The sequence below is a fragment of the Diadema setosum genome, chromosome 7, assembly GCF_964275005.1.
Source record: "Diadema setosum chromosome 7, eeDiaSeto1, whole genome shotgun sequence".
NCBI classification, from domain to species: Eukaryota; Metazoa; Echinodermata; class Echinoidea; order Diadematoida; family Diadematidae; genus Diadema; species Diadema setosum.
The window spans coordinates 5,446,350-5,474,132 of record NC_092691.1 but is presented as its reverse complement, the minus strand read 5'-3'; the positions used below and the strand labels follow the sequence as shown (position 1 = coordinate 5,474,132).

Here is a 27,783-nt window from a genome sequence, read left to right as displayed (position 1 = left end):
TTTTTTTTTCATTTCACGCATGCAAGTTTTATCTATATGCTTTTTGCGTCATGATGGACATGTTTCTTTATTTCCTTGTCAGGCTTTGCTCGCAGGGGTATTTCATCTCACTAGAAGTACATCGATAGATTAAATCTATATTGCTCGCATAAGAGAGGCAATGTTATTTCACAAATCCCGGACTTTAAGTACTATCTATATACGCCATGTGTATGCACCCCCACCTGATTTTAAGATACTAAATATCGTAAGTTCCTCTTAATCATGGGCAGGAATTAAAGCTAGTCATCAATGGTAATTCCATACATTTATAATGTCAAGGAATTGTACCCTTTGAATTTCATTTTGAGATAGAACCGTTCTCTTTCATTGAGGGAGGGGAAAACACAAACCATGAGATGCTCACTACCTCAGAATCTTACAAACAAATCATATGACACATTTACAATGTGAAGAAAACATAATGATTTGGATTCGATGGGACGGACACGTGACGCTGCCTTGATATAGGTTGCTCGGACGTTAATTAACAGGCGTCCCCGGGAGCGACCCCTCGACGATTGGTGGGGCACAGCCGACCTCGCTGTCCTCCGCTCCTTCTACATAGCCAGGGTTGCCGTGGTAGTTACTCTGCAGAGAATTAAGGGTAAAACAAAGTTAGAGACATCATCAGACAACTTGTTTGAGATGCATGGTTTTAAGTCTATAATTAATATCACTTTGACTTTTACAAGTTTTGACGGAAATCTAACGTTACTGGAGCTGTTTTTATTTCGGATTTGCGCTCGAGGCAAGAGTATGCAAACCACTTATAGTCCCTGTAAAATCTCAATTATAACTGATAGCCTGTTTCAACTTTCCTCAAACCCATTTAATAATAAAAGGTACGAGAATATCTATAAAACCTAATAAGTTTAATCTGCAAAAAAAATAGAAAATAAGGTCAAACATGCGTAATCACACTCTACACATTATAATCATAATGTATGTATCAGGTTGTATGAGACGCTAAGGGAATAAAGTCTTAGTCCAACAGGACGTTGCGCCACGTAATGCATTATGTTGAATTTCACCTGAGTTTGTTCGGGAGACTGAGTTTAGAGTATAAAGATAGATAGGAGCGCCAACCTTGGTCTCTCCGCTGGATCCTCGTGGTGCCACCGGTTCTTCGACATCCACACCGACCTTGGCCGCCTGCTTGCCCTTGATCACCACAGCTACCACGGCGATCACGACGACGAGAAGGACGACGACCGAGCAGACCACTGCGATGACGATTATCAAAGTCGTGGAGAGGCCTCCGGTAGAAGCTGCGGATGAAGATGAAGGGATAGGTCGATGATAGACGTGCCCATTATGAGGACGGATTAGATACATATGCACATCTGCCAACGGGGATGTCCCGTTTTAACATGGAACTTCAATAGCTCCTTAATTGGTTTTGTCCAGTGTCACCAGGTTGTGGCGATTTCCTCATTGTAAACAGTCACCAATTTTTTTCACGTCCACTAATGAATAACTGATTTCGTAGAAATGTATGCTTGTGAATTGCTTGCATAACTCGCGTCTTCATCTTCGACAACACATTACCTGCGAGAATAAAATTCTATATAAAGCACACCCTATTTCATCACATATTTACCTCGTCAGTGGTAAATGAACAATTCCTTGATTTCAGGTTTTTTCGGTGTTTAAATTTTAGTCGCTATATTTTTCTCGTTACAAGATCGAGATATCATTTTGCAAAACATCGCACAATTTCAGTTTCAAAGTTTATTTCATTTTTCGACAAAACATATGTATTTCACTTCCTTTGATAACAGAGAATAAGGTAAAAAGAACATTTCAGAATGAAAAGACTATTTAATAATTGAGGAACCTTATAGTACGCATATAGTAAAAAAGAAACAGAAGTGGTTGAAGTAAAGTACATGTATAACCTTGCGTAAGGTGCGAAAAATGGAGGGACCCACTAAAAAGACAGAGCTTGGAGAATGTGGGCCCCTCTGGAAGAGAACATCAATGGAAATATACATTGAAGCATCGTAAATAAAAAAAAAGACACCATGCAGTTGAAGACACCAATAAAACAGAAATATCGAACCAAAAACTTCTTCATTCTATACTAAGCTATAATGAAATAATTACTGCTAGATACCACCTGCCATTTCGGGGAGTACGACAATAAATCAAGAGCATCCTTCGTACCCAAAACAAATAAAAAAAAATGCCACCACTGAATGAAGATAGCAGAATTTAGCGCAAAAATAGTGATACAATTTGAAGAAAAAAAAAAGTGAATGCATTTTCCCATAGTTTATACTTTGATAGATAGTCTCCTTTATCTTTATGTATACTTAAACACAAGTCACGATTTACAATTTTTCATGTCGTCTACATGTATTATTCTTCAGTCTTCACCTACATTATCACATAGTAATTTCTTTGGCTTGGGTAAGATTATTACAATACTCACCTCCGGCACCAACTGTTGATGTACCTTGTCCACTGGTTGTCCAAGAATCTGTTCCAGTAGCTATGTGACAACAAATGAATTAAGGGAAGATCATTCCAAAAAAAGATTTCATTCACCCAGTCAAACTGTTTAGATGAGTGCAAGTGCTTTGCGAGGTTCAAATTTGAACGTCCTAATGGTCTGAAGCACAGTTGCCCATGGAAAAACTTTATTAACAGGACACGGGAAGGATATGAATACGTCAACGTGTATTCTACTCCGTTGGAATAAAAGAATAAGGAATAAGAGAAAACTATGAGGATAAACAGTAACATCAAGGGCAAATATGGAAGTATTCTTTAGAATTCGAAAATGAATTCGACTGATTCTGTTAATATCTATGCAACTCACATAGTGACATTCAAAGACATCTAGACGATATTCATTCAAATGTACTTTTGTGTAGTTGTTCAGGAGTATATCATACGCGTGCTGACATAGAGTGTTGGTCTACGCTTCAAATAAGAAATTAGATAATGAGTAGGAAGGGAATGGGATTTTTACCATCAGCATTATCAGTGGTGATGCTGTCCGAGCCTTCGGTTGTCTCCCCAGCCGTGGTGGGAAAGCCAATGGTGGTGGGTGCGTCATTCGCCATCAATGTGAAGGCTGTGAGATGATTGGTGGAACATTCCGATTCGGTGGCCGAATGGTACACCGTGTTCACTCCGTCCGTGCTCCATGAGGAAGAGTCGGTGTCCCAATACACACAGTCATAGACCTTATTACTCTGTAGTATTGTAGCTGTCATATTGATGCTTACAGGGCTGGAGAGTCCAGTAACGTTTAACTCCGACACTGCGATTATATCCGAGAAAAAAACAACAACCGGAAAATAAGATATTTTAAATGCTTATTCGGAAACGAGTCAAGGTGAAATGAAAATAAAATTCTATGTTTTTGTTACTGTAGATCATTTAACTCTGTCGCAGAGTGAGTTCATTTTGTTTTGTTTCGTTTTTGCTTTTGTTTTTGTTTGTTTGTTAGTGGGTTTTCTTGTTTGCTTTTTGAGTCAGGTACGTACTTGTACTTTACCCTTTTTGCTCTGCATTTATAAATTGGATCTTGAATTGGATCTTAAGACAGAGCGTTGCAAAGAGTATCGTCATTTTAATGCCACTCTGTGACGATAAATGCCAAAAAGGACAGTTGCGCAGAACATGACTCAAAATGTGAAGTATTTTATGAAGAAGCTGCGAGAGAGGTAAACCTACGAGTGTCGGGGTTGTAGAGGTTGATCTCGAGGATGGCGGCGGCGCGATTGGCCTGGTCTTCGGCGGTCACGGAGAAATGGTCAACATCGTCCTTGTACTGGGTAAACTGGACTTGGACTCCCGTGCAGGTGGTCGATCCGCAGTTCCAATTGGCGCCGTAACTGGGAAAGAGACAGGAGAAACGTTTTACAGACATGATGAGAAAGCACAATAGAGCTAACCAGGATCTGATCTTAGATATAGCAATCTTTTCTCAATATCTTCTCCTTACCCGGTGTTGTATTCCTTCACAACATTGATTATTCAATTAAGACAAGGCAATGTATCTTTCAAGTTAATCTCTACTACCAATCCACCGTTAGGCAATACTGCTTTTAATCATATTATTGACCATGGCATCGCACTGTCCCAAATGTAAGACAAGATGGCAATACAGGTATGGAACTGTGAGTGTCGTGTGAAATTGGGCCCACACATGGATAAAAGCCATTCAACAGCCGATCTGAAGTAAGTGCTATGCCTGCAGAAGGTCACACGATGGCGTCCGAACCACACGAACACGAAGGCTACCCGAAGATGTGATTTTTTATTAAGTAGTTTACCCGAAGGTCACTCGACGGAAGACAATGGCGATCCATACGAAGATTTGGCTATCGCTCATGAAGTTGCTGCTAGAACATGAGAAATTCCACCGGAAGTATGCAAAGATTTTAGGACGTCCTCACAAATGACCTGATGTTCATACGATCAGAGCCGAATTTGAACATTTCCCTTATCGTACGTCCATCTATCAATCTATCAATTTTTGGGACACTGTGACGCCAGTATTAAACATCAGCAGAAGGCAAACGGAAATACGGAACCCCGTTTGAAAGGAAGGTAGGCCTAAAGGTAGTAGATCAATACACCCATCTTAACTTTGTTAACTATTGATTGTCATAGTTGTCATGCTGGGAAAATAGGAACGGATACAATCACACTGTACTTACAGATTGGCGATTTCGTCACCGAAGTCGACGTCAAAGGAATCGTTGCCAGAAGTGGTTTTGAGCTTGCTGTCTGGGATAACGTAAAAGGCGCGGGTTGTCACCGTGTCGGTCTTGGTTTCCGTCGGGTCCGCTCCCAGTGTGAGCTCGCTAAGCTGACCCTGGACCAACGTATCTGTCAGCGCCCTGTAAAGCAACGCAGAACAAAAGAGCGAAAACATCAGATTGTGTGAAGAATTTCGACGCATCATTACATGGCTGTCCTCTTACATCAAATGGAATTGCCGGTACGAGCACTCAAATTTCGCGAAACACGTTTGAAGAATAACAACACTATATCATATCGATTCTTTGTTCGGAGTAGGCCCATAAATTATGCACTGTAAGCAAAACATTTTTAACATACTCAAGAATCTCTATGATGTAGAAAGAGCATAGATTGTTTTTTAACATAAATCAACATCATCGTCATTGACGCACGAGCTCCCTGTGTTGAAAGTAAATGACTATACGTAATCATATCGTATTTCAATTCCATTCAATTCAATTTTATTTCCATGTATAATAATACAAATCAATTTACATAATGCTTACATGAGTACATAATATTTTAAGAAACTTTGAATCCCATACACAATATAAAACAAAAAATAAACAAGTAGGGGCCTAAGCAATACAATCGTATTTACATATTGCCAACGGGTTCCTGACTCATTGCACTCCAGTATGTCGATGTAGGTTTACTTTGGTGTTAAATTCAAGTTTAGCCCATTATATTATGACAACTTCATATTGTAGAATCGCAAGAGCAAAAATAGAAACCATATTATTTCATGTTACGCCGTCTGCTGCCACCGTGAACAGGAAACATCACTTACTTGATTTTGTCAATCATGTCGGAGTTGTACTGAGGATCGAGCTCGTCTGCGATCTCCGCTGTCTTCGTCAGGACGATCTCCGAGCTCGACTCCGGCAGCTCTTCATCGGCAAAGACAGCGACCAGGGTGGTAAGGATGTCCAACAATGTATCTGTAATTTGGAATTTGAATTGAAAGTTTTCAAAATGTGTCTTCAAGCCACTACTTTTGAAACTAGTGCTGATAATGGCATACTCATACTAATAATGATGTCAACAACATTTATTTTACTTCATCTTTTTGGCGACTAAGCCCACTATTATCATGTGTCTTATCCACAAATTTCAATTGCTGATATACTACTACTACTGTTACTAATGCTACTGTTACTACGACTGCCATACAACTCCTCATCATCCTCCTCCTCCTCCTCCTACTACTACTACTACTACTACTACAACGACGATAAGCTACGCCATTTCTACTATTTTTACCACAGTTACTGCTGGAGTTATTACTACTTTCACTACTACCAGCTTGCGCCTGTGGACTGCATTATACAAGTCTCAAAAGAGATGTGAAATGGGTTACGAATTTTATAGTCTGACTCACCCATATCGGCCAGTGTCAGCTCGGCCACATTCACGGCGTTGCTCTGGTCCAGCAGCGTGACGGCGTTGGACGTGTCCAGGACCGTGGCTTCGATCGCGTTCTCCAATAGTGACAGCTGCTCGGCAGCCGTGCTCGATGTCTCCGATACAGCTCGACGCTTTCGACTGGATGACTGGTCGATCTGGGCAATGGTGTTCAGGTTGACTAGAGCTACCATCCAGTTTTCTGTGGCGATAAACCAAAATTTAGTATTAAACGAATATTGAATAACACGATGACAGAAGCGAGGCATTATAGGCTATATGACGTTCAAATCCACTAAAACGACAAATTAGGGCTAAGAGTTCTCCTTAAAAAGGCCAAAAATCATAATGATATGTTTCATTAACCGGAATCTAAGCATTTGGCTTTGAAACATCGAGTGATGGATACCTTTCAGTTTCTCTGGTTCAACAAGACTGTTCACGCTCTCGTCGAACTGTTCTGCGGTGAACGTGGCCAGAGCATTAACAGTCAGCGTCAGAGTGAACTTCGTGCAGCTTCCGTAAGATGTACACACCTGTGCCGGTAGGGGGAAATAAAATCAATCAATCAATGGCGTACAGAGATAAATTGAACAAACCACAGAATATCGAATTCAAAAAAAAGAAAGATGACCTGTGACGACAAGCTAATCAGAAGTTTGTGATTGTATCGTTCATCATAAAGAATATAATTTTTTTCTGGTGTTTTTGAATATGGCACGAGCGCTGCCGAGCGATACAGCAAATTTATGTTCAAAATCATGCTAAGTAGTTTGATTATGCAATACGAAATGCTCCAATGCAACTTGTAGGTTTAAAGAAAGGTTGATTTTTACTGAATACTGAACTATAATAATAAGCATGATTTTTTTTTTGTTGCAATCAAATGGCTTGAGGTTTTTTTTTTCGTCATTCGAATGGCTTTATTTGTTCATATTGCTATTTTTTTTAACCAAATAAAGACATTAACCTGATTTTTTCTCATAAGCTATCATTTTGTAATACGTAAGCGGATATTCTTGAGGAGTATTCAGAAACACACCTCAACGACAAACGAGTTTGAGTCCGTTCCGTCGATGGACTGAAGACCGACCAGGGAGATGCGACCTTCGGACTGGGCGTCGGTCTGAGCGATGTAGCGCACGTTGCCGCTGGCCGTCGTCTGTATGAACATCTGGTAGGTGAGGGGGTAGGCATCCTCGTCGGTCACACACTTCTCTACCACGAAGACGAGCTGTGAACGTCAGGAAATTGAAACAGATCAAAAAATGCACTGGAAGATGCGTTTGATGATTTAAGTGACTTAAAACCTGCATGCTTACACAAAGCCGGAAGTATTCAGTGGAAAAAAAAACCCAGACCTGTTATGAATGTAAACTGGTTTACTTCGCTGATTATGAAGCAGTTTTATTACCGCCGATGTCAGAAATGTTCAATTCAAAGAGAATCATACATCGATAAAATTATTGTGTGAGTTGTTGGAAGGATCGGTGATGGAAAACCAGTATTGATAAGCCATTTGTATCGAAACACTGCTACAGTAATAACTCAACCCTCGCCCTTTCAGCATCTCATAACTTCTCAGGTCTACCCATGCACACCATCACCACTCTCTGGTGAGTACTCCATACATCACAACACGACAGAGCAACTAAGATCAAACTGACGCATGCGAGGTTCGATTAAGTTTTTAAACGGAGCAATTGAAAATATAATGTTGTCTTATAAGAAGAGTGACATAAATTGCTAAACACGTGGGGGAAAATCGGAAAATACAGAATTAAAACAGCAAAGCTGCGTCTGATACCAAGATTGGGTTTCCATCCTGGCGACCGGCAACTGATCAACAGAATCTACTTCCATGATCTCTTTCTGATCAGACAGGAAATGTTCAGCTTTTGAGGTATGTCATTTAAAAAGCCCTCACACCGTTTACAACAACCAATTCCCTTGACACATTACTTTATATGACTTATAATCACATCATTGAGCTACAAGATGTAGCTCCATGACCAGATGGACCTGTGTGAAACTGACCTGGTCAAGAACATTGTAGCTAGTGGCGCCACTCTCCAGAACCATGGAGCAGAGAGAAACGCCCGAGTAGGTCGTGGTGCTCAGAGTGGCGCTGGCCTCCTGCCCGTCAGCGTCCGTGACAGTCATCCGGAACGTGTAGGCGGTCCCTTCATCCAGCGTATCTGCAAAGTTATCAGGGTGTTAGCCCAGGAACAGGATAGATCAGTTTTCTTCCGCTTAGTGTGGCAGAAATTTCAATCCCTCCCGTTACTGAGTATATAATCTAGTCTAAACCTTGCCATGGATCCAGTTGCACAGTAATCATGTCATGTCAAAGGAAATGCATTAACACGGATCATATTGTGTAAGGAAATTCGTTTACATAATAACACTTTTTTTTTCACTGTCATGTTCGTGAAAAGTGTCTTCCTTACTTCTGCATACTATAAGTGGATACTACGGCAACATGGTAATGTAGATGTACTGCAACAACAATTAAAAAAAATAATCCGCTGATCATGGGATTTTAGTCATTTCGAAGGCTGAGGAATGCAAGTCTCATAATACTTAAGTGCAGTCAGAGCTATTGGCCAGATCTACTACCAAGTAAATGATTTCGACAATCAGGGTAAAGAGGGGGAAATGCACAGTATACTGGCGTGTGTGTGTGTGTGGGGGGGGGTTGTTTTGTTATTATGCGCCATTGTAGCACGAAGGGGAATTCATTTCATGAGAGTTTCCCACAAAAGATGAAGATTTCAAACTTACCTGCAGGAATGGTAACGTATGCAAGACTGTAGAACGGAGATGTAGTCACGAATTCGATACTGAATGGGTTGAAGCTATTTACATCAACGTATCCACTATCTGCAAAGACACACATAAATAAGAGAGATGTTGATTAAGTTTTATTGAATGCTGTTTCTATCAGCATTCAGCATAACATCGCTTTATGGGGCTCGTTTCATAACGAGAAGAACAACGTATCTGAGACGAAATAGTTGCGATCAACTGTCAGAGCTACCAAAAACAATTGCATACAGATGTTTGAGCATTAATCGCTGATTCACAACAATTGATACAGAGTGGGGAGCACAAATGATTTGTAGTAGGCAAACACATTATAAATATGTATACATACAGGCATAAACATTATGATTACATAATTAAGTGCGAAACCAACTTAATCCTTTAAGGTACGTATTCATGTAGTTTCTGTTTGTAAAGTTTAAACCCTTACGTAAATCATATGAAATAATTTATATTGAGGTCAGAAATGTTCAATTTAACAAGAATCATGCACCTATTGAAATTATTGCGCGAGTTGTTAGAAGGATCAGTAATGGCAAGCTAGTATTGATAAGCCATTTGTTTCAAGACACAGGTACAGTACTAAATCAATCCTCCGCCCTTTCAGCATCTCATAACTTGTCACGTCTACCCATGTACACCAGTTAGTAGTAGGCCTACTTACTTGAGTCTGTCGACCAATCTATGGTGATGGCTGATGTGTGCACGACAATGGCCTGGAGAGTGAGAGGTTGATCTTTGCCCACTTTCTCCGGGAGGAGTTGGGTGAAGGCCTGTAGAATGGAGCGGTAAAGTTCGTTGGAAACGGTTGAGAACGAGAACAACGTCAACCAGGGACGGTCACCATGGTAACGTTCGAACAGCATCATTCAGACACGTGATAAACACTGAAGAACTGTGCAGTATGTGATAGACACTATCTGATCTGAAGAGGTAAGCCGTTCTATTTCATTTTATATATTGTGTATTCTCAATGCAGATTCCATGCACTCCTTGAAATTGAAATTCGGCAGAGGATGGTATTTATAGCTCAGCTGAGAAGAGCTACTGAATAAACGTGTCAAGTCAAAATCGGGTCGAAAAGTGATATGTGCTGATCTAGGATGATAGCAAGCCGTGTTATCCCTGTTTATAAAATGGGCTTTAGAATTTCTGCGATTTGATTGGTCAATAGTCATGCATTAAATGTTACTGATCCACACTGAACCATGCGTCCGGTAAAATCCGACTGCATGGCCATGCGTCCAGTAAAATCTGAACGCATGACTCAATGACTCAAGACTTTTACAGTGTTGTAGGTGTACCGGATGCATGATTGGGAAAATGGTTGTATTTCATGAATTTATGGGGCCATTTTATAACACAAATGATGCACAGGCCTATTTCGTGGATCAATGAGAATTGGATGCTCTCGTTTAACTTTGGAACAGTCTAAAACCCACTCGCTGCGCTCGTGGGTTTAAACAGTTCCAAAGTTAAACTCGCGCATCCAATTCTCACCAATCCACTCTGTCCTGTGCATCATTTGTTTAATGGCACAATGGGTGACCCCCCTATCAATCAATAGCAAATTCATAGCGCAAATATTATGAATACTTGCCTAAACTTCTCAAAAACTTAAATGCATTGGCAAATACCATAATCAAAGAATGATAGGATTGCAGGAAATATCGAAAGAGGGCTGTAGCATAGCCTTTTAGCTGTACCTGAGGCGGGTTGCCTGATTTGGTGTTGATGATGATGCTGGCGGACGCAGTGCGGGAAACCTTGGCGATGTCCAGGGTGATCTGGTAGGTACTGTCTGGGTAGAAGTTGTTGGCATCGAAGGTTAGCGAGCTTGACACGGTGTCTTCTTGTGCGGGGAACACCTGGCGTGTGGCTCGTGATACGCATGTCTCGTACGATTCACCATTCCACTACGAGGGATAGAGAGAAAAATATTCTCATTATTGACCTCTGCCGTTGTAAACTGTTAGAGAACATCTGACAAAAAACAAGGTCTCAAGATGGAATGCAAACTGACCAAGGTTAATAGCTTCGGTAAGTGCGTATACAATCAACGGCATCTACTTGTACAACCTCCGGGAACAGGATGTCAAATATCCATTATTGAAGACCATGAAAATGACATGCAATTTGATGGACACGTGGGGTGAGGATCGAACCCCTCCCCCTTTTTTTTAATGAGAGGAATATACCGGTGGAACTTGCAGAGAGTCATGAGTTTTGTGATTTCTATTCGAAAAACGAGCGATTTTTTTTTTTTTTTTTTTGTACCTTTGTGCATGTCCAGACGTAGGTCATTGCTTCGTCCTGGTTGTCTGGGTCATAGGACTCGGATCCGTCCAGGACGACCTCACCGCTGTCCACGCCAACCGTGATCTCGTCTCCGCGGTCGATGACAGCGACGAGGTCCGAGTAGACAGTGGTGACCGTCACCGACTGCGTCGCCACTTTGGTCGGGTCACTGGCGGCAGACACAGCGACGGTGAATGTTACTTCAGAATCACCTAAATAAAAGATAATTAGAGCGCACATGGAGACTCCAGTTAATGTGCCATCCTGCCTTTTTTTTTCCTGGAGTGTCTTAGATGGTGCGTCTAGACAGAATTCTGCCAGGTAAAGGTTATATAAATAGATCAACTCAAGCTAAGTCAAGTATACGCACACTTGTACGGGGGGGGGGGGGGGGTTGTTATACACGTTTGACACAAAATATTTTCGTTTCAGGGATTTATAAACCGCTGACATGCTGGTAACTTCTTGTGCTGCAATGGTAAGTGTCATGGAAAGGACAAGAACCCCTCATATGGTTTGCTGCTAAGGGAAGTTACCCTTCTAGGAAGAATTACAATCCTAACATCTTTTTAGAAATGGGTCCATGTGTCTAGAAGGTCTGGTGTTAGAAAGTCAGATATATTATTCAATGACAACTACCTGACACGTCTACAAAGTTGATCTTCTAATAGATATCTAATTAATTTTGGTCAATAAAAAAAAAAAATGGAGGACAAACTTCGCGCTAAATGTTCGTCAGTGAATCTAGAGATATGGTAGGCTACCTGGTAAGCTTCTTCCGGGTACGAAGAGCGTAGGTCTGGTCCTTGTCTGCAGGTTGAGGGCGATAGAAGTATCATCCACGCTCCACTCGTAGCTCATCTGAGAAGCGCCCCCACATGCGTCGTGGAAGTTCACAAAGGCCGTTAGAGCGAACCTGCGATGTAGGGGCAGGAAAATAAAAACAAAGTCAGGACAGATGAACGTTGTAACCACTCCTCCTTCAAAATACCTATAGTATAGTGTACCTATAGTATAGTATAGTATAGTTGACTTTTATCTATTTATTAATTTATTTATTTCAATATTCTTTTAGCAAGGTAGCCCTTTCAGTTGGTTAACTGTTCTACCAAGGGGCCCTGCTCACATTATGTACAGATAAAAATGTCATGAACATCAAAACAAAATACAAACAATGAAATAACTTATACTACAAATCAACCACTACTCTAAAACAAAAATGCAAACAAACTCAAACATTAATACGATTACAGCTTAACAACAACTTGACAGGACAATCAAAAAAGTATTGCCACTTCACCTATCCCCCCCCCCCCCCTTACAATTGTTATTATACAATATCTTCAAATTTCGGACTTCATTATCATTTCTCCATACAAAAAAAAAAACAAAAACATAATGAACTTCATAATATATAACACAAAATAACGACTTTGGCAGTAAGTGACGTTGTTTTCATTTTTTAATTCCTGCCATGTCGTAACAATGGTGTTCTTTGTCTTGGACCTTTTGAGAGCTGTTTGAAGGAATGTCCACGGCAGGACACAGCCTAAACGCTTACCGTGTTTTCACACCTCAGTAGTCATACCAAGAGAAGATTTACTCTGTATTTTATTTACTCTGTTGTTTTGTTGAGGGGAAAAGGAGAATGAAAATGAATGAATTGAATGAATTGAACTAAATTGAACTGAAAAGAAACTCTTTCCACACTCACGACGTGAATTAAAGGGGACACAATTACTGCACAATGCTAGTTACCACCACTCGCTAAACTAAATTCCTTGCGTCTCATTTGTTGATCGTCATCCCGAAATGTATTGACTTATCAACTGAACCACGGGTGGACTTACGGTTCTGAGACTAGAGCCTGCGATGTATCCACCCTCTGAGGAATGATGACGACGTCGGGGAGAGTTTCGGCCGACCGAACGACCTGCAAGGTGGCCGTGTCGCTTTCACCCAGGAAGTTCTCTACGATCACGCTGAAGTTGTAAGCCACGCTGGCATCGAGATTGGCAGCTCCGATAGTGAAGTAGGCTCCGTCAGCAGCTGTTGCGAGAATCGCCAACAATGAAATTAAATTTTCCAAAGTTACTTGCTTTTCAACACACACACACACACAAAAATTGTCTGTTTGTTACGTTTACTCATTAGCCAGCTTTAGCATATCAACGCTTATCCCACGATGCGGCTTTTAGGCAAATAAAAAAGATTAAAAAACACAAAAAACAAATGTTGCTCTCCACATGCTCAAGACAACTGTTCCCATTGTCCAATCCGGGAGGAGGCGCATCATAACTGTTAGCAGATAATTAGCCTATAATGGTCACTATTACAGACAAGGAGTCATTGGACTATTACATATATTACAATTTTCTTTTCAATTTCGACACACCTTTTGTGACATTTTTTGTTAGAGACGGACAGAGAAGACGAAACATACATACATACAGACAGACAGACAAAAGACAGGAAAAGATATTAGCATTATGTTCCTACCACTGAGCGCATCAGAAACAGTAGAGGACACCGATCCGTCGCTGGAGACGTTCCACGTGTAGACGAAATCTCGCCCAGCATTGCCGACGGAGGTGAGAGAGCTGAGCCGCACGTCACCGCAGGCGCTAGGCGTCTTGGTACCAGTGAGGTGGGCGTGAACTGTGACGGGAGAGTCAGGTGCGGCGGCCGTGACGGAGCCGGAGACGAAGTGAGCGTAATCCTCGTTTCTCTGTTTCAGGGCGTTCTCCTTGAACATCAGCGTATCACCTGGACGGAACATGACGCCGATTAAGTTTGTAGGCAAATCAAAAACTAATCACGTTGGTATCCGTTTTAGATAGCAACTAAAGCCTTACCTGTCTTATTATGGTCTAGATTTAGACAGCAATGATGTCAACAGCTGAACAGCGCTTGGCATTCCCATGGGAGATGACAAAGTTTCCTTGTTCTTATACTATAAGGGATTTTGTACTATGCTAATTGTGCGACCATTCCGATACTTTTCTTTCACATGTCTTTTGTTACCAGTATATACGTACATATACTACTGTTACCTCTTATATCTTTCGGTCGTGTGGGTGTGTAGAAGTATTCTAAGTCACATTCTGCCAACTATTAAAGAAGGGTCTACTCGTAGCCAGGCCTATACGATTAGTGAAAGACTGAAGTCACTACTATTGCACTACGTGGCAAACGACAATCTGAGGTGATCCTGAAAGGGGAACGTTTTCCTACCTGGTGCCATCAACACCGAGCTGTCGACATCACTAGGTATGACGTATATTCTGTTGGAGTAGGCAAAGGCAAGGCAACGGGCGTCAGCTCCCAGTTTCGTTGTGTTGGCGAAGATCGAATCGCAAGACTCAACATCACCTTCATTGATGAACCTGTCGAACACCAGTGTGAGATAGTGACCTGCGAAGGAAAATGAAATTCCAAACCAAGTTAGATATTTCACCGCCATCTGGGAATATGCCCTATATACATTGCCGTATGATTTCAGTGGCGGATCCAGGGGGGAGCGCACCGGGTGCCCCCCCCCTTTATTATATATTTTTTTTTGCCAAAAACAAAAGAAATAAACAAAAGAAAAATGGGGGGTGCTTGCGCCCCCTCTTTAATTTTGTAAAGGCACCCCTCTTTACGGAATTTCTGGATCCGCCCCTGGATTTGATACATAATTAATTCATAAAGCACCATGCGCGTCGCAAGCAATGCTATTGTCTGATATAAGATCCTAGAGTGGTTGCATGTTGAAGACAAAAGTTCATCGCAAAACTGACGTTGCAGTATTGACTCTCTGTCTGTCTTTACCTGTCGGTGAGAACTTGAAGCTCTGTACGATTGGTGACGTAGCATAATACGTCAGCGTGTATCCCTCTCCACCTGGCGTGTTGAGGTAGTCGATTCCATTTAGGGACGGGTAGACGGTGACTTGTGTCGAGGACTGAACCATAGGGCCAACAAACAGCAGCAGCTCGTCATTTTCTCCTCCAAACTCTCCCTCAAACAACAGTCTCTCGGTATCTGGAATGCGGATTGAGTCGAATAGTGACGTCATTGAAGAGTAAAAGGTTTCAAAATCATTATCGTCAAAACTTTCACTACGCTCAATGATTGACAATTTATTCATACTATCAAAAAGTGTTAGAATCCCAATTTAACATGACTTCTCTAAACAGATTTTAGGACTTTCAGTCTCAAACCTCTCTCTTCCACTTTTTTTTTTTGAGCAATGTGCATGATGTGTATGAAACTTTTGCAATTTGATTGCATTATGATCAATGTGTGTTGATAAGGATTTTTGTTACTTTGGTTCTGTCTTGCAACGTTAGTACTTCACCCTGAGTCTAACCTCATATATAAATCATAAAATCATACAATGTTTAACAAAAAAACAAAAAAACAAAAAAACAAAAAAAAAAAAACCGGGCTCTAGAACTCACCTGTATAAACAATGGCCAGTGGAACAACAATGTCCTTGTAGGCAGTGAATGCTCCGTTGGATGCCGTCATATTGACGTAGATGTATGTCAAACTGAGGTCAATGTCGAAGTCGGTTTCGGTGATCTCGCTGATGGTAATTTCTGAATGTGTATGGTCAGAAGTATGTTGCATTTTGAGAAGCAGCATAATTGTTTTTTCCTTCTCTATGAGTAGGAAGTGAATGGATCGGGGAGGTGCTAGAACGAGTCGTGAACCGATCCTTCCTTATACCGTACGTTACATACAATTAATATGAAATGCGCAGCACTAGTGAGAGTGACCCAAATACTAGTAATAATTTAATGTTTTTTTTTCCTTCAACATATAGAAGCAAACGCAAGAACTCCCTGCATACAGCTGAACAAATACTTAATTTTCAAAATATTGTTTTAGGTGTGGCAGTTTTCAGCATTTCAAGGCAGTCGCATTAGTCCTTGGTGGAAACATTCGAAAGTTTTATAGAAATTACTGGAGTATTATATAGGGCAAAATGGAAGGGGTGAGGGTAAAAGCTTACGGTACGGTAGACTCACCTCCATACACGTAGAGTGTGACCGAACTCTGGGAGTATGAATCGCCTCCTGTGTTCAGGTGAACTGTGTACGTGCCTGCAACAGTGATAAGAAATCGATTTGCATAATATGATTTCTCCTGTTCAAGTCATTGTTAAAAAATAAATTTCCAACAACAACACGTTTTATTGAATGAAAAGACCTTTTGCGTCAAAATGGCATGAAATCAATGTATCTGGACGAAACCGATTCACCCATACACGTTATGAAGGGATTTCGAGCATAGATTTGATCTTACCTTGAGGAAGATTCGCAGTGCAGTTGAAAATATTTGTTTCTTCATCCAGATCAGATATATCCACAGCATCACCAACTTGCTCGCTCGAATCATCCAAGTATACACACTGTACTGTCGAGGCATCCTGGAACCCTGCGCCTCGTAGACGGATCTACATCGAAGAGTCAAAGAGGATGGGGTTAGCAACCTTAAAGGAGTATTACACAATGCAGACATATGAAAAATCTATAGGCATATTATCATTATAGGATATATATGAGTGAGATGATTTAGTATGAGAGAAGAAAGACCAAGAATAGGAGAGAAACTGCACAGTCCTATATAAAACGAAAGTCTACCGATATGTCAATACAGCTATGAGGATTTAAAACTTAACAAACTGATTGATGCAAACAAAAAGGACAAAAGGAAAAACAGAAATTCGTACCTGATAGTCGGCATTAGCCGGAATGATAGACGGGGAAAGTTCGTCAACTGTGAAGCAGGTGCTGCCGTCTCCATTACACACTCCGCACGCGTCCACGACTTGACCGCTGAAAAAAAAAAAAAAAAAAAAAAAAAAACCCAGATGTAATTATTTATAGAAAAACAACTCTCTGCAGTGTGATTTTCCTATGATCAACTGGTATTGATTAACATTTACAAATTCTTAAGATAAGTAATCTCACTGTTAACCTATCAACATTTATTGTATTGAGGAATCGAAAAAAAAAAATGGGACATTATGCATGTATCTTCTCGTCCCCAGCAGACTTATTTTTGTAGTCATTGTTGTTGCAATTAAATTTTATTTGTTACGAGACAAGCAAAAAAAAAAAAAAAAAAATGAAAGAATCCAAGTCACTATAAATGTTAGCCGCAGGTGAGACATGCCTCATTTTTCAACTCACCTGTTCGCCACTCCGTCACACCCGAGACAGGAATAAGCCCCTGATGTCGTATTGCAAACGCCACAGTCGGAGAAACCCGTAGTAGCATTGAGACCAGTATTCCCGCCAGTACAATATTCACATTCATTCATCTCAGCAACTGGTAGGGGGAAATCAAAGTTTATACAAGCAGAGAGGAATATAGGGGAAATGAAGAAGGAAAACAAAAAGGGGAAAGACAAAACAAGAAAAGAGTGCAATATTTGTAACACAGTTGCTATAGTCTGTGGGCCCACTGGTATTAATTAGCACTGTACAGACTGCGCTACGGAAATTAAAAACGCGTGAACAAAATTGAATTATCTTCGCAACCGACCAACAGCTTTTGTTAAGATAATGAATACGGCGAGGTGAGGTGACCTTAATGTCTGATACGTAATTGTTCCGCCGCCTCAACTCCCCTTCCTATTGGGTATAAACAAATGAAGCTCCCGGGTCTATGGATGTATAATGCAATGTTATCCAAATGCAACTTGATGTAATATGGATTAGAAAAAAACTAATCGACGATTCTATATATAGACAACTTTTATAATTATGAAGTTACTAAGTCTTCTTTTTAGTAAAGTATGTCTCAACTTGGGTGAGGGTTTTAGGCACATTTTGTTTTCATCAATAAAAGTCGAGATATTTGTGATACGCAATGCAAAGAGTAAAACGATATCTATACCATCAAGGAATAATGGAACAACTGCAGACACGCACTTTATGACTGGAGGTCACGCAGTGATAAGTAGGCTGGAAAGACATAGGTAGATTTCCTTTGTTATGAAGTAGAACACATGTAAGAGTTCTAGACCACCAAATAAGTATGATCGAAAAGGACATTTTCCGTTGGTCCACCATGACACTAAATATTTAAGATTAACAAAACCTTGGGGTATAACAAAGTCATAAGACGCACGGATTTGAGCGAAACAATTATGTCATTTGCATGAAATCAATATATCACAAACCGTACTGACGACAAGAATCCGGACTAATTTCGGTTCTGGCTCCTAACTCAGAAAATGCAAGAACGACTTAAAACTCACAGCCATTGCAGTCGCCGTGGCAGTCCTTCGTAGAGAAGATGTTACCATTCCCGTCGGGCATCACGCATTCACCGCAGTCGTTTTTCTCCCACAGCCCGTTGCACACCCCGCGACAGTCCAACGAGTCGGCGCTGGCATTGACCATCAATCCCGTGGCGCCACCTGTAGGGAAGTCAGAAAGCAGCGTACACCATTCCATGATAATATGCATTCCATTGAATAGTTAGACAGCTCATGTGTATTTTCATGTGGGTGTGTTTGATAACAGTGCTTCCTTCATAATATCTACACCACACATGTACATAAATCTAACCGCAAATTGGCTACCGGAAACACATCATTGTGGTAGCCTAAGTTTAACATTTTGATAATGACGGTTTTTCATAACAACGCGAACAAATCATACCAAATGCAAAAGCACTGGCTATCTGGATCGCTCCCGAACTGTGATATAAGAATCTTGTATGGAGAAGTTAACAATGTTATGCTTAGTACAAATATGTATTATTATGTTAATTTAGTTGTGTCACTTACAAATTATTACATATGCAGCTTGGCTGTTACAAGTGTTGTTAAAATATTAGGAGACACGGTTAAGAAGTTACAGCATATACTTGGAGAATTCAACGTGATAAAAAAGACTGTAGAAATTATTGCTTTGACCTACCAACGCAAATTTGACAGGCATCACGGAAAGCTGTCCCGTTGCAGTCGCCGTTGCAATCAATGTCAACCCCTTCTTCATTCCCGCAGTAGCCGCACTTGTTGATACCGAAGTTGTTAATCCTGCCGGTGGTTCCGTTGACACACCACCCGCACTCGTTGATGAAGGCCGTACCTTTACAGACAAAGGCGCAGTCGCGCACGGCGTTGCCACCACATTCCCCATCGCAATCTTTTTCGGCATCTCCTCCGCACACTCCAGCGCAGTCAGTGATCAAGAGACAAGCTGATGGTACAAAATCGTATTCAGAAAATGGTTTTGTGGTATCTTCTTTCCATGTAGAGGCTATGAAGTATACTAAGTCTCCGAGAATCTCTTAAGGTTACTCTCCGTTTACATGACTTGACAAATTATTGAAAGGATTCTGAAAGTCACAATTCATTTTCTCACATATTATGTATTCAGCGTGAAATAACATTCGGAAATAAACGAAACAGCACGTGCATGGTTTTTATCAAGACACGATGCTTGGAGTAAACTCGATGTAATTTTGATTTTTTTTTTTACTATTTCGTTCTTTTACCTTCAGCCGTTGAAGTCTTCTGTGTTGTCGGCGTGCTGCTCGTCGCACCATCGGGCTGTTGTGCTGTCGTGAGGTCTTAAAGGGAGACATTAGAAAATAGGAGTCATAAGCCACGTGTAAAGTAATACAAAGTACAATGTCCCAACCAAAAATAACATGATAAAACAACACAAAAGGCGAAGATAACATTCTCTTTTTGATGATGAACATCACATAAAATGGATTCACTTTCACTGGTAAAATTTATCAAATGAAAACAAATACACTGTATCTTAAATATGTAAAAAAGCAGCATATTTCCAATGCCAAACTGCATGCCAAATTACGTTGTATCTGTCAATATAAATATAACATATATATATATATATATATATATAATATATATATATATATATATATATATATATATATATATGTACACGTACATATACATATATATGTATAATTGCCAGAAGGTGCGTGACAGTTTCATCGAATAACTTCTACTGTTTGTTCCATTTCTGCTGTCGTGCCGTATCATAGATAGACATTGTGCATGAAATGGTTGATCATTACTTACCATCACTTGGCGGCGGACACTGGATGCTGTCCACATCAACTGTGCGAGAAAGAGATGCAAATTTAGGAAAAAGGCAGGAAAAAAACACACAACACGTTGCATTAGGCCAGCATTCATACTGCTTCACACTTTTTCTAAATCATATTCCCGCCACTTTAAATGTTGTTCTTCATGATGGGCCATCTTCTGCTTTCAGAATAATGTGAATAAGAGAGAAGGAAGCTTGATGGTGATTTACGATTTGCTAATCCTTGGTTTTTTTTTTTCTTTAAGATAATATCAGCCTCCTCGAGTTTCTTTTGGTGCAGATGCCTTGGACAAAATAGATTCCATGTTTTTGATATTCTTTTGTAGTTATTACACATTTTATCTTTGTTTGATGCTGCCAAGTCTTGTTATTTTAGAAATTAAAGCATGTAATATATCATATTGCATTTCATAGTCAGCGGCAAACTAATGTTACCATAAATATTTGACCATACAAAATGCGTTTAGGACGAGGTCGAGAATGTGATGATCTGATGATGTTCTCATATTTTGGAAATGATGCAATTTTGATAAAGGCGAGTGTAATATACATGACAGCAATGTATATAAAACATATGAAGATACATTTCGATATTTGAAGAGAATATATCATGATCCATCATTCTTTATATTACAATTGTACACCTTTCATCATCACTTAGATGATAAAAAAAGCACAATTACGCATATATAACGGTACAAACGAAATATAAACATGTCAGTAATGAAACAGAACCTATGCTCTTACCTTCTTCCCCAGAGAATGACGTCACAACGTGAGCACACAATTCATCCGTTGATTCAAAGCCAAGGTAGTCATGGAGATAGGAGTTCATCTCACTGATGCTGATATTCACCAGAGGGGAAATAAATTCCAGTGCGTCCCGTGCCAGGCATGCACACTTGTCCAGATCTTCAGTGAAGTCAAATATCTGCTGAACCATTTCTGCCGCGTACTCAGACAGCTCATCATCTTCAAGGCCCTGCAGCTCATTGCAGAACTCGCCATGGTTGTCATACCCGATGGCGTCCATCGCGATCAGGACGACCTCGTTAAACTCGTTGATGCCAAAGGGAGACTCTTCACCCAGGGAACTAAAGAGTGAGTTGAACACGTCGTCCCAGCAGGAGCAGATTTCGCCTCCCAAGGGCAAGAAAATGGTCAACCATTCGACAGCAAAGTCGGATATGAGAGTGGGGATATTTTTCCCAGAATTGGCGACACCCGTGAAGGCTCTGCAGATGTCCTGTTCCTCGAAGGCGGTAAGATTATAAAGCTTCTCTAAAGAGTTGAAGAGATATGATTCCATGTCAACATTTTCGAAGTCGTCGAAGCTGACTCGCCCATTGCCGTGACAAATTCGAATGTCGGACAATTCAATTGCGCGATCTTCGTCCTCACTTTCTGATGATATTAGCGGGAATAGATCATTGAGACAGGCTGAATATGCCCTGGAATCATCTCCAGACAGCAGAGTCTCACACATCTCATCAACGATCGGGAAGTCAATGTCAGCGCCGTCCCATATTTCGCACGTCTTGTACGCAGCATCCGCGATGTTGTCCGAGTGGAGCAATTTAGTCGCGATTTTGATGATTTCTACAACGCCGTTCCTGATGTCTTCAGAACTCGGGCTCTCTTCCTCACTCTCAAATAAGGAAATGATTGGATCCAGACTGACTGTATAATTACCTTCCAGATCATAAATCGATGTGATAACTTCACAATAGTGTGCGCTGCTATTAAAACCTATTTCACTGCTGACGTTGATGCCAATCATATTATCAAGTACAGTCATAAATCCTTCGCAGAATTCCTGCTCTTCCGCGAGGTTCCACACGCCGGAGGATATCCGATGCACCATATCCTCCATGTACGTGGCATTATCCAGTGCAAAGGAGAGGTGATGACAGATATGATCGCCATCGTCGTACCCACCAAAGAAAGCGAAAACTGTTCCTATTATGAAACCTGACGGATCTGGGTTTTCATGTATCGCTGAATAGTAGTACTCTTGTCCTCGGTTGGTCCAGTTGAAGCATTCTGCCACCCCTGGGGTTTCGCAAGGCGCCACCAGCGGCGTGGAGCTGTCAAAGCGATTGAAATCGCACAGGTACCTTCCTGCTACTCTGCCCATAATTTCCACTGCTTGTTCCAGAAAATAGTTGAGAGTGTAGGCCTCACCGACTTCTTCGTCAAAGAAGATGTCAGTAAGATGGGAACATGTATCAACGGAGCTGCTTAAGTTGACATGTAAAACATTTTCCACCATTCCGAAGAGCCATTCCCAGTCAAAATCATAAGACCAACCGTCGTAGCCAACGATACCAAAATACTGAAGGAGTGGAACCAGCTCGTCTGTACAGGCAATGTATGCGGCCAATTCGTCTCCCGTTTTAACAACATGACATATGTCATCAATGACTCCTAATTCCTCAATATCGATATCTGAATCTTCCCAAATACCGCAGGTCTTGTTTATGGCGTCACCAACGTGATCTGACTTAATCAGCATCGACGCAATTTTCAACAGCTCTATCGTTGCATTTCTAATAGCCTCGGGGTCAACCTCTTCATCATAATTTTCTGTGTATCCTGCGATTTCAGTGACCATGTACTCGTACCCTTCAGTGACAAACTCCTCATTGTCATCAGTATCAGTATCCTCAAGTCCAAGCAGAGCAAATATAGGATCGAGTAGGATAGAGTAATCGCTGTCTTGCTCATAGATACCGGCCAGGGTGGAACAAAACTCGGAACTGTCGTTGAATCCTATGTATTGGCTGACCTCGCTTCCCACCATACCATCAATTACTCCGAAAAAGCTCAAACAAAACGTTTCTTCTTCAAGGATGTTGTAGATACTTTCTTGGATTCGACCAACCAAGTTATCCATGTGCGTCTGGTTGTCAAGTCCAACGCTGATGTGATGGCAAATATGATCGCCGTTTTCGTAGCCACCGAGGAAGGAGAATATTGTACCAATGACGAATCCAACTGGGTCATCCGAATTTTCTAAATCTGAGTAATAGCCATCACCTCGCACAGTCCAATTGAAACATGCTTCAACACCTGGTGTTTCACATGGTGGAACCAACTCTGTCGAGTTGTCGAATCTACTGAGGTCACACAAATACTTGCCGGATATCCTGGCAAACAATTCAAGAGCTCTGCTCATAACTTCCGGTATAGTGTATGTCTGTGCGACAGTGGGATCAAATATCATGTCAGTGAGATGTGAGCATGTTTGTCTTGAATCATTAAAGTTAAAATCAAAAGTGTCCCCGACCATTGCAAATAGCTCCTCCCAGTCAATATCATCTCCAGGGGAATACCCACCATCACACATGGATTGAAATGTCCATTCGTCTTCGTAGTCATTGGACTCCGTGATAGACCGGCAGAAAGCATCGTCTGTCGATTCCGATATCTCGCACAGAAATCGTACAGCTTCGTGGTTCTCAAGATGATACAGTACACCCACCGTGTCAAGTAACCTGGTGAACCATTCCTCATTGCTAAGGAAATCTCCGTAGATGTTTTCTTCATACATTGAAAGGACATCGGACTTTATATATTCGGAACTGCTATCAAACAGGCCAGTGATGGTAGTGCACAACGCTTCGTTAGAGGTTGCTTCAGAGTAATTACGCGCCGAAAGCTGAGTGATATTCTCGAGACGATATAGAGTCGCCAAACATCCTGTGTAATCAGTTGTAGTCATTTCGATGCCGTGCATTATTTGTTCTATAATTTCGTCTAGTTTGGCATCTCCGCCTCCGGAATTCAGCTGATATGATGCATCCATCGCATTGTCACAGAGTTCGCTGACATCTCCAAAATCTCCGAGTACAGCAAGAGCGGCTTTTAGAATGTCATCTGAGGTTTCCCAGAAAAACGTGTCTTCCCAATCTCCGCTGCCATCTTCATCGCCTCCGCAGTAGTCGCCATACGATCGTAACCAATCAGCCAGATAGATGTAAAGAACATTGTCGAATATCATGTCAAACTCTGTACCGAAGAGTAACCCGGCGAGTCCATAGCATGTATCCCAGCGACTCTGTCCGTCAGGATGTGCGATATTGTTTATGATTTCCGATACTCCGTAGTAATATGGAGACGTTATCAGAGACTGATCGACAGTGTGTTCCTCGCTATCATCTTCATTACACTGATTGAAAAAGTCCGAGCTGTTTTGCAATGCTGCGCAGTAGCTCTTGTCCAGGTCGTATAAGTCTATGGCGTAGCAAAGGAGCCTCACAGATTCCACGACGTCATCTTCGACAAAGAGTGCGCCAGCAAGCATGACACGGGTATCAAACCATTCCCTTTCAGAGAGGTAAATGGTGTCATTAGAAACCATGCTGATGGCCTGAGATATATCGGGTTGAAGATTAAAACTGTCCGCGATGACATCACAAAGTTCTTGGTTGGTGTCGTATGTTGAAATGTTGACGGCACTGATACCCAGTTCTTGGCCAATGTGAGAGAATAAAGCCAGACATTCGCTCTTGTTGGCTATGACAGCGTAGACTGCGTTTTTCAGGTCATGCACCATGTCCTCGAGGTCAGCTCGGTCATTCTCATCCTCTGCTTTGCGGAACGATTCTTGGGCATAGCTGCAAAACTCGTCGGTGCTCCCAAAGTTTCCTAGATAAGCGAAAGTTGCTCCGAGCAGTTCAGCCTGATAGCTTTCATCGTTCCAGTCGTTGAAACATTCATACCTGTTTGACTGCGGCACTTCGTAGACGAACATGTAGAGCAGACGATCAAAGACACTGCTGTAATCATCGACTCCAGTTGACAGCAGCTCATCAAAGCCTCTACACATATCATATTTGCTGACGTATTCCAAACCCATTGAGCCAAGAACCAGGGTCCTCATAACCCAGTAATTGCTAGTGTGGTGGAAGAGCGGCACGTACTCCGTTTCTTCTCCAATCAGCGTTGAAAGCAGTGACCACGTGTCGAGGCATATATCGTACACTTGCTCGTAGGAACCATTTCGCAGCGTCTCCAGGATCGGGTCGCACACTTCCTGCATAATACCGTCCGTCATCCAGTTAATTTGTGGTCCCAACTCGACACACAGATACCCCATGGCCTGGACGACATCGTTGGCCCTCCATGCTGACCCGATGACGGAAAGGATGTTGCTGACACTGATGTTCGGTACGATAACGCCGGGAGAAGCAAATAATAAGTCTTCTGCTGACTCTAGGTTGAACTGTTCTTCGGTCGTCCATTCAACATTCCAGTAGGAATCGTCGTTTCCGTGGACGACTACGAAGAATAAGGCCGCCACAATCAGAACGCCCAACTTTCCCTCCATGGCGACGACAAGTGACTTATCCCAAGTCTCGGTTCACGTTGACAGGTGGAATCAGTTTGGAGCTTACTCTTCAATAGAAGACTGGAAGATAATGTTGAAATGAACCTGTAGTCCAAATTATAATGAAATGAAATTAAGCATAACAGAATTATGGATTTTATAGATGCTTTCAAATAGACACTATTATCAAAATGTATATCTGAATATCTGAATACTATGAGTGCACATTGAATGGTTGCACGAATTCATATGAGTGATTTAGAGTAATGACATCATAATTCACTTTCCGAAAGATTGCAATTTTCCTTAGGAGAGAATATGTCTTTGGTGCAAGTCTGATTATATTTTTTTTTTCACCTTTCAAGTATGAATGCGCGATATTCCTTTTGACTACTTGATTTCTTTCGGAAATTATACTTTGTATGTCACCGTAATTTCACACACATTGCATAAATTATGATGTATAAACACATTTCCTTGAATAATGGCATAGATTTCTAACATATGAGGTCGAAAATATAAAACAAGAAACTATAACAAGTAATGGAAAGTGTCATTGAATTACATAGCGTCGCAATGAATTTTCACCATTATTTACCTTACTAACGGTCAAATTGTGATTCTTCATGAATGTATGATTTTTTTTTGGATAATATGTTATTTTGTTACATTGATATGTATATGCACATTCAATATTGTGATGTTAAATTGTGAGAAATTCAGCCACTGTTCTCCGTCATGATTGTCATGATTGCAATAAACCATGAATAAGTACGCTCTAAAAAAAATCGAGTGAAAATATTCATTCTTGAAGGAGTGAATAACAATAAAGAGTGAACTGGATTGAATTTTGAGTGAAAATGTTCATTTTCACTCATTTTGCAGTGACCTCAGGGATCACTCGAAGATTTTGGAGTGATCCCTGAGGTCACTCTAAAATGAGTGAAAATGAACATTTTCACTCAAAAATTCACTCCAATTTCAATCTAAATTCATTCTTTTCTGTTTTTCACTCCTTCAAGAGTGAACATTTTCACTCGATTTTTTAGAGAGTACAAAAAGGATCTATAAATGAAGATGACGTCCAGATACATTTACATAAAAACACGCACAAGTCGATTACAGATACATGGCTGGGAGGAATAAAGTAACTCTCATTGAATGTAAACCGTTGCTGCACATAAACAGCATCAAAATAGATAAAGGCAACCACCTACATATATGTCGTATTGGCTCGGACCTTCACTCGCTTTATCTCTTTACCCTGCTCTTTAACCCCACTACAAAATGTTGATCGGACAACTCTCACATGCTCTGTGGATAGATGGTTCTGTTTATTTCGGCAGCTATGTTTAAAAAGAAATGTATATATCTCATCAGTTTCACGTCCTACTTTGGGGATGGACATGGAATAAAGTTACACCAATCCCATGACGGAGTGAAAGCAGTGCCTTTGAATTTCGAACTACATTTGTATTTACATTCTCTACAAATTAGATGGTTACAGCATGGTTACAGAAATCTCTCGATGAAACACCTCTTGCGCAACGGGGATTTTTTTCTACTCGAGCAATCAAAGCGGGGGGGGGGAGGGATCTTCATCTTCGTCCACGTCCAGTTGAATCTCAGTGACAAGTCTACATAAGGGTGATACAGCTTGTCCACAGAATTATAAATAGGACGACTGAACCGTGACGTGTTAGTCCCTGAGGTATAATTGTTGGTTACTACGAAACGGCGTCTTCTTTCATATCCCCAAGTGATCCCCCACCCCATCCCCAAGCATCTCAAAGAAAAAACACAATGGGGGAGAAGGGATAACATAAAAATGGTCATGTTCCTGCCTCGCCTGTGACCTCAGTGTAGGAACTGACCCATTATTCACTAAAAGAAAGAATGAACAGCGTGATGACTGTGTTAAACCTTCAGCAGCCGTAGGTTTTTTGAAATATGTGGCGTTTGTGAAGACAAAGCGCTGAGCACGGCGGCCACTCATGGCCGTGGGAGACACACTAAGAAATACATAAG

At 41.1% G+C, this 27,783-nt stretch overlaps 1 protein-coding gene across 1 annotated transcript; it reads right to left on the bottom strand.

The window, feature by feature from the left end:
• Positions 1-522: 522 nt before the first annotated feature.
• LOC140230615 (uncharacterized) lies at positions 523-25,755 on the bottom strand. The gene is made up of 30 exons (XM_072310756.1): positions 21,171-25,755; positions 20,396-20,434; positions 19,837-19,911; positions 19,257-19,538; positions 18,590-18,751; positions 17,517-17,655; positions 17,054-17,159; positions 16,627-16,777; positions 16,350-16,424; positions 15,777-15,917; positions 15,145-15,357; positions 14,566-14,745; positions 13,831-14,097; positions 13,182-13,380; positions 12,096-12,247; positions 11,311-11,543; positions 10,740-10,949; positions 9,698-9,806; positions 8,992-9,090; positions 8,245-8,405; positions 7,250-7,441; positions 6,617-6,743; positions 6,185-6,409; positions 5,594-5,744; positions 4,719-4,901; positions 3,730-3,890; positions 3,020-3,313; positions 2,477-2,536; positions 1,129-1,310; positions 523-630 (listed from the first exon to the last, which is right to left on the bottom strand). Exons 1-30 carry the CDS (start codon positions 25,753-25,755, stop codon positions 523-525), a joined length of 9,261 nt encoding a protein of 3,086 aa, XP_072166857.1.
• Between the last annotated feature and the right edge of the window lie 2,028 nt (positions 25,756-27,783).

Coding starts and splice junctions, on each gene's coding strand:
- LOC140230615 (XM_072310756.1), bottom strand. CDS start 25,755: ATGGAGGGAAAGTTGGGCGTTCTGATTGTGGCGGCCTTATTCTTCGTA. Junction 19,539..19,836: donor GAAGACTTCAACGGCTGAAG/GTAAAAGAACGA, acceptor TTGTACCATCAG/CTTGTCTCTTGATCACTGAC. Junction 8,406..8,991: donor ATACGTTACCATTCCTGCAG/GTAAGTTTGAAA, acceptor ATAACTTTGCAG/ATACGCTGGATGAAGGGACC.